The 14,039-nt window shown below is 39.2% G+C and overlaps 1 protein-coding gene across 1 annotated transcript in view; it reads left to right on the top strand.

The window, feature by feature from the left end:
* The window catches only part of NBN (nibrin), a 58,011-nt gene that overhangs the window by 25,949 nt on the left and 18,023 nt on the right, over positions 1 to 14,039 (top strand). Inside the window, exons 10-13 of the mRNA XM_062188281.1 lie at positions 2,234 to 2,500; positions 4,819 to 5,263; positions 9,691 to 9,762; positions 11,885 to 12,037. Of these exons, the coding sequence (XP_062044265.1) occupies positions 2,234 to 2,500; positions 4,819 to 5,263; positions 9,691 to 9,762; positions 11,885 to 12,037 (937 nt within the window). The remainder of the gene's footprint in view (positions 1 to 2,233; positions 2,501 to 4,818; positions 5,264 to 9,690; positions 9,763 to 11,884; positions 12,038 to 14,039) is intronic.

Raw genomic sequence — 14,039 nt, forward strand, 5'->3', positions numbered from 1 at the left:
TTCAGTATATAGTTAGTAAGGATCACATCAGTTTGTACCCACGCAGAGACACAAAGTGTAAAAATACTGTTTCAGTACTAGTTATAGCATCACTGCACATTAGATAACACATTAAGGACAGATCCCACATGGGATGTAAGTACACAGTGACTCCTGTTGCTGACTTAACAATTTGACACTCCTGTTCATGGCGTCAGTAATCTCCCTAGGCTCTACTCATGAGTTGCCAGGGCTATGGAAGCCTTTAGAGTTCGCTGACTTTGATCTTATTCCGATAGGGTCATAGTCAAAGTGGAAGTTCTCTCCTCCCTTCAGAGAAAGGTACTTCTTTCTTTGATGGCCCCATTCTTTCCACTGGGATCTCACTCACAGAGATCTTTCATTTAGGTCTTCTTCTTTTTTTTTTCTTTTCCATGGTGTCTTGGCTTTCCATGCCTACAATACAATTTGGGACGTGCACAATCTGACTTGCCGCAAATGATGGAGTTAGAAATGTACCAGGGGATTCCAATACAATCCCATCAAGGTGGCATGTACCAATGCCATCTCACTAGTCCAAGTGATCAATTTCAGTTCACAACCGATGGCTCTGATAGGTCTAAGAATCAAAGGGATCACACAAACAAGACAAGTGTCTGCTAATACTAACTGATAGAATCAAAAAGAGAGAGAAAGATCCAACATGGGAAATGGGATACACAGCAGACTCATGGAATGGCAGGCATCCTAAACAACACTCTGGCCTCAGAATCAGCCCTTAAGGCATTCGGATCTGGCGGAAGAGCAATCACACTCACTCTTATAACAACTCTCTTGCAAGAACCAACCAAGGATCCCATAACAACTACATCTATTTCTTCCAAGGGTGATGCTCCACTGACATAATTACCTCCAAATGGATGCCACCTCTTACAGGTCCCACCACCTCTTAACATTGCCTCACTGGGAACCAGGCTTTCAACACATGAAGCTTTGAAGGATAAACCATATCTAGAGGTAACAGTGCGTATAACACAATAAGGTGTTTTGAGGGAAGAGAGGAGAGAGACTGACTGACCACATTCGCATACCTTTGTGTTCTTCTGTTTTATTATTTGTTGCTGCTAATCTCATGCTGCACCTAATTTATACATTAAACTTTATCATAGATATGTACAGATAAGAAAAAGACATATATAGGTTTTGTTACTATACAGTTTTAGGTATCCACTGGAGGTCTTGGAATGTATCCCTTGCAGATAATGGGGAGAGGTTACCTCTAGAAATATACTTGTGTTGTATGGTATTGTCTGTGAATATTACTTATAATTTTACTGTCTAACCATTAGATATTAACCTATGAAGTTTTTTTTTAGTGCTTTTATAATTGAATATGGGTTTGTGGGTTTTTTGTTTTTTGCGGTGAGTGTTTTTTGAAATGCAAAAGGTTACTTGTTTGTATTCTTGATTTTTTTAATTTTAAACAGTTTATTTTAAATATCTCACAATGAAGTATTCATATTAAGATATTTGTGATGTCACGACTCATATATTGGTCTATATTTAATTGTTGCTATACCCACATTTATATTGAGGGCAAATTTAACTTTTTAAAGAGAAAAACTGTTTCAGAAGTTGCTTGAATGACAACTTTACCTCTTATTGTGTGTGTGTGTGTGTGTGTGTGAAGGAAATAGCAGTGGCAGTATCTATTCAACCATACGTTGTAAAACAGTGTGTTTAAAATATTTTCTGGCAGCGTGTGGAGTTCTGTTCTATTCTAGAGACTGCCATCTGGCTACAATATAAACATATCAACTCATCTAGAGTGATATAAATACCTCTTCATATGTGATACTGAAATGACAGATTATTCTGATTTTCAGTTTTTATTTTTCATTATGGCATATTTACAATAGGAATAATTCTAATTTTTTAAAAAAATAAGAATTACCTAGGATTATTACCTGCTTTACTTTATAATAAGAGACGAGGTTGGTTTTCCATGGGTCGGGACAGTGTCTGAACTAGAGCACGTCTGACAGTACTTATAAGGCATTGCCTTTCCTCAGGGGCTTGGCTGACCCAGGAGCTGACCTCTTGGGATGGTAACATATATCCACTGAAATATTGTCTGTCGAGAATTTGCTTCTAAAGTTATCTTACATTAAATCTGTGTCAACATCATTATTTCTAGATAAAAATTGCTATAAACTTGATTGTTTGCTTTTTTTTTTTTTTCCCTATACTTCAGTATGGATTTGAGTGAAAGGCCAAAAGAAATCAAAATCTCCAGAATGGAACAAAAATTCATAATGGCTCGACAAGAAACATCCACTGGAAAGGAACCTCCCCAAACAAACTCTCACAATATCGTATCAAATACCCTGGGAAGGAGGAAAATCTTAGACTATCAGCTTTCACCATCAAAATTTCCAAATGAAAATAAAAGTAGAAATTGGGCCTCTCAGCAGCAGACCAACTCCATCAAAAACTACTTTCAGCCACTTCCTTTAAAAAGGTATATTTTTAAATAATTCCTCTTGTGTCTCTGAAAAATATATTGCTATTTTTATATTATTGTATAGTGGCATTGTCTTTAGTCTTGTGTTGCTTATGTGTGCTTCTGTGATACTGCTGCTCCTGAACCAGGTTCCCTCTCAGAAATGTCCTAATCTGTTCCTCCGCTAGGGCCATGAGACAGATTTTCCCTTCATCTTTCTTCTTTGGCTTACTAACTAATACCTGAGTTTCATAATCACCATTCTGCTTGTGAACGCTGATCGCCTCTCTCCTGCTGGGATCATGCTCCAGCAATTGTTTTCTCAATTTCTAGTATCTTTAATTTGTCCTAGGCCTCTTTCTTCTGTTTTCAAAATTCAGTCATTCCTTTATTTTTGAAAACGTTCCCTTTTCTTAGTATCCTCTTTAAGCTATTGCCTTTTGTTTTTAAAGTCACTGTTAAACTTGTCAAAAAGATTATTATTGTGTCAGCATTGTGCAGTACACTCAGCTGCTGCTTGCAACACTAGCATGCCCTGTCAGAGCACTGGATCAAGTCCTGACTGCTCTGCTTTCAATCCTGGTACCTGCTAGTGTGCCTGAGAAGGCAGTGGAAGATGACCCAAGTGCTTAGTCACCATCCACTCACATGGGAGACTTGGATAGCATTCCAAGCTTCTGACTTTGGTCATTACAGCCATTTGGGGAGTGAACTACTGGATGGAAAGCTCTGTCTTGTCTCTCCATCCCTAAGTGTCTCTGCCTTTCAGATAAACAAACAAATGTATCTTTTCTAAAAAAAGATTATTGCTGTTTCTAACATTCTGGATAACCTGTCTCTCTAGTTTTTATTTTATGATTTATTTATTTGAAAGGCAGAGTTATAGAGAGAGGGAGAGAGATATAGAGAGATTTTCCATTGGCTGGTTTGTTCTCCAAATGGCTGTGGCAGCCAGGGCTGTGCCAAACTGAAACCAGGAGCCAGGAGCTTCTTCTGGGTCTCCCACATGGACACAGGGGCCCAAGGACTTTGACCATCTTCTGCTGCTTTCCCAGGTGCATTAGCAGGGCATTAGATCAGAAGTGGAGCAGCTGGGACTCAAACCTGCATCCATATGGGATGCTGACACTGCAAGTAGTGGTAGCTTTATGTGCTGTGCCTCAGTGCCAGCCCCATGACTTGTCATCTTCAAATGACATCCTAGAAATTAACATTGACACAATTGCCATTTGAATGGCCTTTTGCTAACATTCAACTGGTGAGTCTTTCTCCTTGTGGTTGTCTCCTCTTGGTTTTTGTGGTAGTGACCTCTCCTGGTTCTTTTGCCTCTGTAGCTTCCCTTTGTGAGGACTGGTTTACTTCTTCCTACTGTCCGTTAAACCCTGTATGCTCTACCTTCAGGGTCATGACTCTCATAAATGATCTGTATATTTGGCCCTAATTTCTCCTTCAAGCTTCATGACCACTTTGTCCACAGGCGCAAGTGCACAGGGACAAGTCTACAAATAATAGACCAAAAACTTTTTGGTCCTTTCATTGAATGTTTGGCTGTTTGCTTTTATTTTTTTGGTAGTTTACCTTGTCATCTTTGACTTCTCTGCATCGCAAGTTGAATTTGTTGATTCTTATTTTCAGTATCTTTTCAGTCCGTTCCTTCCTATTTGTGTTACAGCTCCCTGGTTCAAATTCTGACCATCTACAGTATTACAAAAGCCTCATATTTAGTCTGCCTGTCCTGTATCCTAACTTTAGTGTTAACAGAATATCACCTTGACTCTTCCTGTTCAACATAAACCCAATAAGCACTAGAGGAGCAGAGACCTGAGTCTTGTGTCCTCCACGAACCTCAGTGTTTACAGAAGCCTTTTAGTATTTGCACTGTACAGTCAGTACCATATTCTAGATTTAGTCATTCTGGTTTATTATCTTGAATCCAGTTCTCATTAACCTGTCAAATTATATTCCTGGGGTAATTGTTCCCTGACCACAGTTCCCTACATTACACATAAGCTGCTGTCTCCTGGCAACAAAGTATTTTTATACTTTTTTACCTTTTCCTCCATGTTGATTTATCTACTAATTCTGCTTCAGTAAAGAAAATACAGATCTCCATATTGCTTAAGCCGCACAGTCCATTAATCCTATCACAACTGTAGAAATGTATGTGAATGGTGAACTGCTTTCAAGTGTCTGGTTGATTTCCAGTGATACTGTAAATTACTGAAATCAAGAGTACATTGCAAATTAGGTGGAGGGAACAGTGAATATTGCCAGGCTGAAAAATTACTTAGCTGTGTTCATGTTCTGATTTGTTTTTTTCTTTGTTTAAATCTAAGGGAAAGAGATGAAGAAAGTCAAGAAATGTCTTTATCCAAATCAGCAAGAATAGAAATGTCTTATTCTCTTTTAGAACAAACCCAACCTGCTACACTTTCAATATCGAAAAATACAGAGCAGCCTCTAACTCAGAATGAGACTCTTGACCAAAAAACAGATAACCTAATTACAGACAAAAATTTAAAAACTGATATGAAAAATTCTGCTGGTAAATCTCTTTGCACAGAAAAGGTAATAACAAAAAAAAGAAAAGAAATTGATGATTTGGCCATAGAAGATGAAGTATTGGAAGAGTTATTCAAGAACACAAAACCAGAGTTAGAAATTGAAGTGAAAGTTCAAAAGCAAGAGGAAAATGTCAGTATCAGAAAAAGACCAAGGTTAGACCTAGAAACAAGCAGCACTTTTAATGATGAAACAGCACCAGAAAGTGACAAAGTATCTGTAAGTATCTTTAAAAAATTTTTTCGTTGATTGATTTATGTTTGTGTGACAGAAAGAGACAGGGAGATTGAGAGAGATTTTCTATCTTCTGGTTCATTCTCCAAATGGCTGCAAAAGCCAGGGCTAGGCAAGCTGAAACCCACAGCCAAGAATTCCATCCAGGTCTCCCTCATGGGTGGCATGTTGACTTCCTTAGCTATATTTCAGAAAGGCAATTTCTTTTTCTTTTTTTTTTTTTTTTTTGACAGGCAGAGTGGACAGTGAGAGAGCGAGATGGAGAGAAAAGTCTTCCTTTTGCCATTGGTTCACTCTCCAATGGCTGGTGCGCTGCGGCTGGCGCGCTGCGGCCGGCACACCACACTGATCCGAAGGCAGGAGCCAGGTGCTTATCCTGGTCTCCCATGCGGGTGCAGGGCCCAAGGACTTGGGCCATCCTCCACTGCCTTCCCGGGCCATAGCAGAGAGCTGGCCTGGAAGAGGGGCAACCGGGACAGAATCCGGCGCCCCAACTGGGACTAGAACCCGGTGTGCCAGCGCCGCAAGGCGGAGGATTAGCCTGTTGAGCCACGGCACCGGCCCAGAAAGGCAATTTCTAATATATGGTGATGGTAAAACTATTCTGGTTTTTTGTTTGTTTGTTTTTAAGATCTATGTATTTATTTGAAAGACAGGGAGATTAAAAGAGAGATCTTCTAACTGCTAGCTCACTCCCCAGATGGCTCCAACAGCCAGGCTAAAGCCTGAAGCCAGGAATTCCATCCTGGTCTCCCACATGGGTGGCAGGGGCTTAACTCTGCTGCCTTCCCAGGCACGTTTGCAGGAAGCTGAATTGGAAGCGGAGGAGCCAATATTTGAACAACTGGTACTCAGATATGGAATGCCGGTGTCACAAGCTGCAGCTTAATCCACTGTGCCACAATGTCCGCCCCTAGAACTGTTATTTTCTACTTCGGGATCTAAATGTAGATTATAGTGTGTCTGTAAGATTTACTGTAAGCTGAAGCTGAAAACTATGTGATATTCCTGCCAGGAGTTTATCCTTATATAAAATGATAGCTGTTCCTGAGTCATGGCCGTATTTAACAGTTTTCCAGTCTCCATAGAATGCAGATGTGACTTGGGATCCTTGTTAATATTCTTCTTAGCATCATCCACTGTGTCTGCAGTGTATTTCCTCCTCACCTCATTCCACTAACCTGTCCCAAATTAAAATTTCCTTCTCACTTAATTCTCCAATGCCCAGTCATAATGCTGCTACTCATGGGATTTTATCATTATATTTATAATAATCCTGCAATGAAGTAGTAAATACCCATTGAACACATGAAGAAACTTAACAATGGAAGGTGTCAAGTTACTCAAAAATGTCTCATAGCTAGGTTTTGACAACTGGGACAAACTTCTATTGGTTATTTCTTTTGTCAGCTTTCTCAAAATGTCATTTATTCACTTATTTAGTTACATTAGGCATTGAGCATGCAAACATGAAAGGCAATATGAGATAGGCCTTGAGGAGAAAAAAATCTCTGACCTGGTGATTGAGTTACATGAGAAATGGGAAAACATATAGAATAATTCCCAAGCCTACAGTCTGAGTATCTGCATAGGTTATTATGTGATTCTCTGAATTAGGAAATAAAAACTTTGGGGCTGGCATTATGGCATAGTGCATAAGACTTTTGCCTACAACACTGGCATCCCATATGGATGCCAGGTTGTGGCCCAGCTGGTCCACTTCCAATCCAGCTCCCTGCTAATGCCCTAGGAGAAGTGACAGAAGATAGCCCAACTGTTTAGACCCCTGTCAGCCATGTGGGAAACCCAAATGAAGTTTCTGGTTACATCCTGGCCCAGCCCTGGCCATTACAGCTATCTGGGAAGTGAACCAGCAGATAGAAAGAAGGTCTCTCTCTCTCTCCCTATCTCTCCCTCTCTTTCTGTAACTGTGCCTTTCAAGTAAAAAAATCTTTAAAATTAAAAAATAAATAAAATAAAAAACTTAGGAGAGTGAGCACATTTGAGAGAGTATTGCAGAGGAGGTTAGAGAAGGTGCCTAAATGGGGTTTATGTTATGGTTGTGTATAGAGGGAAAAAAATATTCTGATGGTGGTAACTACTTCATGTATATGAAAATACACGTAGTAGGCTTGGAATGTACATATTTACTCTTAATTATTGAGTAGTAAAACATTAATTCTCTAGTTCCTAAGCAAGCACTTTTCAATCTCTTTTTAAAATTTTTTGTGAATTTTCAATGCTGTAACATTGAAAATTTTATGTAAAATGAAATGCCCCTATTGTATCCAAAGGGATTATAGTTTTTACTGAAAGTATTAAAAAAACTATGTAATACGGTTTTGTCTAGAATATGATCTGGATATATGAATATGAAAAATACTATAAGTCAATCTCCACTTTCATTGCAAACAAATATCTTGAACAGTTAAAGTGACTTAATTATTTCTTATTATAAGTGTGGCTTAAGGTTCCATTGTAACTTAAATTTAAATAGAATTCTTTTAAAGTGTTTGTTTTTCCTTTTGACTATAAAAGTAATCCATGACCATATAGAAATGTGGAAGATAAAGGAAAAAAAATTGACAATTTACTGATAATCCTACTCTAGGAATGAAGGAACAGTTTGGCTCTGCCTTATGAAAGTTTGCTGAAATAACTGACAGAAATTTTAAAAAGGGCATATAAATATATTCATCTGCAAAAGGGGAAAAATTCACATCCCGGGGCAAGGCCACAGGAGTGTTTACCACAAACCCAGTTATTCAGAAATTTATATACCCCTTTCCACAGGGAAGGGAAGGAGTAGGGAGTATCGATGCAATGGCAAATGATTTTTAGGGGAACTTAGAGGACTTGGAGAACTTATATAGGCCTGGACAAAGTCTGTTTGGCTTGCACAATGAACAGTGGTTTCTTTGTTTAAAGATTTATTTATTTATTTGAAAGTCACAGCTACAAAGAGGCAGAGAGAGAAAGAGCTTCCATCAGTTGATTCACTCCCTAAATGGCTACAGCTACTAGGTATGGGCCAGGCTGAAGCCAGGAGTGTCTTCTGGGTCTCCCATGTGGATGCCAGGGGCCCCTTGGGCCGTCTTCTGTCGCCCTCCCAGAAGATTAGCAGGGAGCTGGATTGGTAGTGGAGTAGCCAGGACTCAAACCAGAGCCCATATAGGATACTGGCCCTAACTGCTACACCAGAATGCTGGCCTCTGAACAGTGGTTTGTATATGATTCTCTGAAACATTGAGTGAAACAAAAACAGAAGACACTAGTGTGCCACAAAAGTCTGCCAAAATCTGTGGACAGATTTCAGTTTTTCCCTGATATAAATTGGTTAATAAAGCTCATGAAGAGAGCAGGGGTACTTCCTCCTCCTTTGTCAGCCAGACATTCAAAAGATAAGGGACCTTGGCAGAAACCACAACTTGCTTTGGGAAGCCAGGGAACAAGGAAAGATGAGAAGGACCTTGATTGTGAGGGTGATTCTAAGGCCTTTCAGCAGGCGAGAGCTGCAGTCTTTGGGGTATTGTTTTCTGAGCTTCACTACTACCTTCTACAGACAACCAACCATAGTTAGCATTTTGATGTTTTCTTTTTAAATCTTATTTTGGGGGCCAGCATCCTGGTTCACTTGGCTCATCCTCCGCCTGTGGCGCCGGCATACCATAGGGGTGCTGAGTTCTAGTCCTGGCTGCTCCTCTTCCAATCCAGCTGTCTGCTGTGACCTGGGAAAGCAGTGGAGGATGGCCGAAGTGCTTGGGCCACTGCACCCGCATGGGAAACTGGGAAGAAGCACCTGGCTCCTGGCTCCAGATCGGCGCAGCGCCCATATGGGATGCTGGCACTGCAGGCGGCAGCTTTACCCACTACACCACAGTGCCAGCTGCAAGTTCTGTGCTCTTACATAGCAGTAGATCTTTCTATATTTATTTTTATTTTCATCCTAAAATTTCTTTAGGAAATATACTTGAAGTCAGATAGCTAGGTTAGAGCATGAATATCAAAGATTTTTAGAAAAGTCCTTTTTTGGGGAACTGGTGTTGTGGTGTATCAGATTAATCCACTGGCATTCCATATGATCACCAGTTTGAGTCGCTGCTGCTCCACTTCTGATCTAGCTCCCTGCTGATGTGCCTGGGAAAGCAGCAGAAGATGGTCCAAGTGCTTGGGCCTCTGCCACCCACTTGGGAGACCTGAATGAAGCTCCTGGCTCCTGGCTTTGGCCTGGCTCAACCCTGGTTATTGTGGCCAATTATAGAGAATGAACCAGCAAATAAAAGATCTTTTTTTCTCTATCTCTCCCTCTCTCTGTGTAAGTCTGCCTTTCAAACAAATAAATCGTGTGTGTGTGTATGTGAAAATATATATATAACTCCTATGAACAGTTTTTTTTAATTTTATTATTTTAGGAAGAAAACGAAATTGGGAAGAAGTGTGATCTCAACAAAGAGTCACTATGGTCAACTAAAGAAGAAGTATCTGTGAGGAAATTTTTATCATATTTTCATAAAGATCTGACCTATAAGGACCAATTATCTCATCAGTTTCTTTCATTTTACATTCTTAGAATTAATTATTTCACTTTCTACAATTTTTTTTTAAAGATTGATTTATTTATCTGAAAGACAGAGTTAGGCAGAAAGATGGCTGCAATGGCCAGTGCTGTACCAATCTAAAGCCAGGAACTAGGAGCTTCTTCTGGGTCTCCCACATGGGTATAAGGGCCCAAGGACTTGGGCCATCTTTCACTGCTTTCCCAGGCTATAGTAGAGAGCTGGATTGAGAGTGGAGAAACCGGAACTCGAACTGGGGCTGGCATTGCAAGCTGGGGCTGTAACCCGCTGTGCCACAGCACTAGCCCCAACTTTTTACAATTTGGATGTGCCTCCTCTGGAAATGGATAGATACCGTTGTAACCATGACAGTAGAAAGTCTATAGTAATTCCCTTCCTCCTATTTCAGCGGTAGATATATGACCTTCAACAAGTAATTTTCATATTTGTAAACTTCAAGTCTTTTATAAAATGAAGTTGAGGGGCCGGCGCTGTGGCACAGCGGGTTAACGCCCTGGCCTGAAGTGCCGGCACCCCATATGGGTGCCGGTTCTAGTCCCGGCTACTCCTCTTCTGATCCAGCTCTCTGCTATGGCCTGGGAAAGCAGAAGAAAATGGCCCAAGTCCTTGGGCCCCTGCACTCACGTGGGAGACCTGGAAGAAGCTCCTGGCTCCTGGCTTCAGATTGACGCAGCTCCGGCTGTTGCAGCCAATTAGGGAGTGAACCATCGGATGGAAGACCTTTCTGTCTCTGCCTCTCTTCTCTCTGTGTAACTCTGACTTTTAAATAAATAAATAAATAAAAAATTTTAAAAAAATAAAATGAGATTGAAACATAGAAAGTGGTGGATATGAGATATTTGTAAATTTTAGAAATATTAGACCATTGTGTTTTAATATTAAGATCTCCTGATTGCATCCTGTCTGTCTCAGGTGGAACTTTTCTGGCTTTTCCTTTTTTTCCTTTCTTTCTTGACTGCCTTTCGTCTTGATCTGTTAGAACTTTCCCTATGAATTTTATAGTTAAGGAGTTAAAGGAGCCAAGATGGCCAGCCTGGGGGGGGCTGTAACAATGACAGTATGTAACAAACTATAGCTAATAGTAAATGATATAAAAGGAAGAATCTCTTTTAGCAATTGAAGCATAACACAAAGGAGTCTTCAAGCTGATTTTATAACTCTTCATTTGGAGTAACAAATGCCTTGTCAGGGTCGGCGCTGTGGCATGGCAGGTAAAGCCGCTGCCTGCAGAGCCAGCATCTCATATGGGCACTGGTTCAAGTCCTGGCTGCTCCACTTCCATTCCAGCTCTCTGCTGTAGACTAGGAAAGCAGTGGATGATGGCCCAAGTGCTGGGGCCCCTGCACCCACATGGAAGACCCAGAAGAAGCTCCTGGCTCCTGGCTCTGGATCAGCGCAGCTCTGGCTGCTGTGGCCATTTGGGAGTGAACCAGTGCATGAAAGACTTTCTCTCTCTCTCTTTCTGCTCGTACTTCTTTGTAACTCTGACTTTCAAATCAACAAATCTTTAGAAAAAAAAAAAGAAGAACGTAATGGCTTGTCAGTTAATGAGATAGTGTCTAGAATTTAAAATTGATTTTTTTGAGGTTTTAAAAATACAAATTGTGAAAAAAAATTACAAATTGTGAATCCACAAAAGCTTAAATATATAGATGAAGACCTATAGAATGGCTTGTATAATAATCTTTGTAAACAATTTTAACAAAAGCAGACAATGCTGAGATTTTCTATAAAGAGAAGCTATACGAGAAGGTAAATTGCTTATGTATTAGGACAGGATACTAAATTTAAAATACTGTCTGTTTTTTAGTCTTCTGCTACAGATGTTATAAATGTTTGCAAAGTTATAAAGCAATTGAATAAATAATTTTCTGCTTTTGAAATAGGTATGATTTAATTCCAAATATAAAGTGCAGATACCAGAAATAAACTTCTTTCTGTCTTCTCAAGCATTGGAACTTCTGTAAATCCCTAAATAACAAGTAATTTTCCTTCTTTTCCTTTCCTATCCATTTTAATTCCATTTGAGAACAATGATGAACTTCAGGAAAACAGCGAGGTGCTTCCAAGTAATGTATTACTGACTGAATTTAGATCACTGGTGGTTATCTCCACTTCCAGAAATCTGTCTGATGTAAATAATGATTATGGACAACTAAAGAATTTCAAGAAATTCAAAAAGGTAGGTATTTTTTGAAACTGTATCACAAGAGGGCAGTATTTGAAATGTTTTCAGAAATACTATTAGTGCTAACTGGTAATAAAAGCATTTTATGTTCAAAACTGATCTATTTCTTCTGCTTAAATAACAGAGCACATCCAGTAATGACAAGTATAGGCATTTTATTATTACATGCCTTTATAAAACAAAATACAAATACAGTCATGTGCCACTTAACAATGGAGAATGCCCTGAAAGGACAGTTTTGTCATTGTGCAGTATAGTAGTATATAACACAGTGGTATAGCCTACTACATAACTAGCCTATATAATAATCACATGGAACCACTGTTGTATGTGTAGTACATTGTTGACCTAAATATTGTTATAGGGCACATTACTTTGTGGACACTGAATATTACATCAGACCTGAGTATTCCTCCTTGTTAGGGAACTGACATACTGATTTTATTAGTATGGCTAACGGAATATCTCTGATCAGTATTTTGTTATCCATTTGAGACATTTATTTCTTGATCCAGACTGAATACTAATTGCTGGTCTTTGCCTGTACATTTGGTCAGAGAACAGTAATTATTTCAGAAGCAGTCTTTGTAGGAAGCTGCTTTTCTCAGTCATATGCAGTTCTTGCCATGACTATGACGTGGTGCAGCTTTTTTCTCTAATGTGAGTATTTACTACTGTCATTTCCCAGTTCAGGTGGTTTCTACCTTTTATGATGGTATCTAAAGGGTTTGGAACTCCATTTGACAGGAAGAAACTTTTGCTTCGAGCAGAAAAGATGAAAATGTCTCCCCCTTACATGTCACCATGACACCTTTTTATTTGTGTACCTACTCTTTCCCACCTCACAATTGTGAGTCATGAATAGCACTGTGACATTCCTATTCATGGTTATTCCATGTTTAATATTGTTTTATAAAATATCATAGTTAAAGTAATCAAAACTCAAAAGATGTGGTGTTTTAGTACTGATTAAGTTACCAAAGGAAAAGCAGTATTATTCACCATCTGTATATTAATAACTCTGAAAAAGTATAGAATAGTCCAAATAACCTGGAAAGTAGTTTGAAAATGTAAAAAAACATTAACAGTATGATATCCTTAATTTTTTTAAAGAAAGGGGTCAAACAAAATTTATAGAAAGATATTTTACTGGATTGCCTCTAATAAAGGAATTCAAGTTTTCCTTTAAGTCTCCAAATAAATAAAATACATTTTCTTTTTTGTCATTCACTTTTAATGTGAGCTATTTATTTGTAAACAGTAAAAATGTCAAAGTATAAATTAATTCCATCTCTGATATCTTTTGCCTAAAAAAACAAAACTGGAAGGTTTTTGAAAAGACTTGTATTTTTTTATCAGTACTAGAAAGCATAAACTTTAGAATCTTTAAAACAAAATATGGTGCTTTGTATTACAGTATATGTGTTTACTTAGAGTTGCTTTAATTGCTAAGTGGTAAGCTAAAGCCATTTTTGAATTAAATACTCCATATTTAAAACTTAGAATCGGGGCTAGAGCAGTAGCATAGTGGCATACTGGGTTAAAATTCTACCTGCAGTACCAGCATCCCATATGGATGCCGATTTGGCTGCTCTACCTCTAATCCAGCTCCCTGGTGATGCACTTGGGAAAGCAGTGGAAGGTGGCCCAAGTCTTTGGGCCCCTTCACCCACATGGGAGACCCAGATGAAGCTCCTGGCTTTGGCCTGGTCCAGCCCTGGCCATCGCGGCCATTTGGGGAGTGAACCAGCGAGTGGAAGATCTCTCTTTCCCTCCCTCCCTCCCTCTCTCTCTCTCTCTCTCTCTCTCTCTCTCTCTAACTCTGCCGTTCAAATAAATAGAATACATCTTTTAAAAAAAAAATCTTAGAATCTTCTTTGCACATAAATCCTAGTGACATACCTCAATTTAGATAACAATAATTGCTAGAAAAGATAAGGGTGAAAATAGATGCACTTAGCTCAGAGTTACCTCTTTCTGACTTTCGTTTATAGAC

Source organism: Lepus europaeus, chromosome 4, assembly GCF_033115175.1.
Source record: "Lepus europaeus isolate LE1 chromosome 4, mLepTim1.pri, whole genome shotgun sequence".
NCBI lineage: Eukaryota > Metazoa > Chordata > Mammalia > Lagomorpha > Leporidae > Lepus > Lepus europaeus.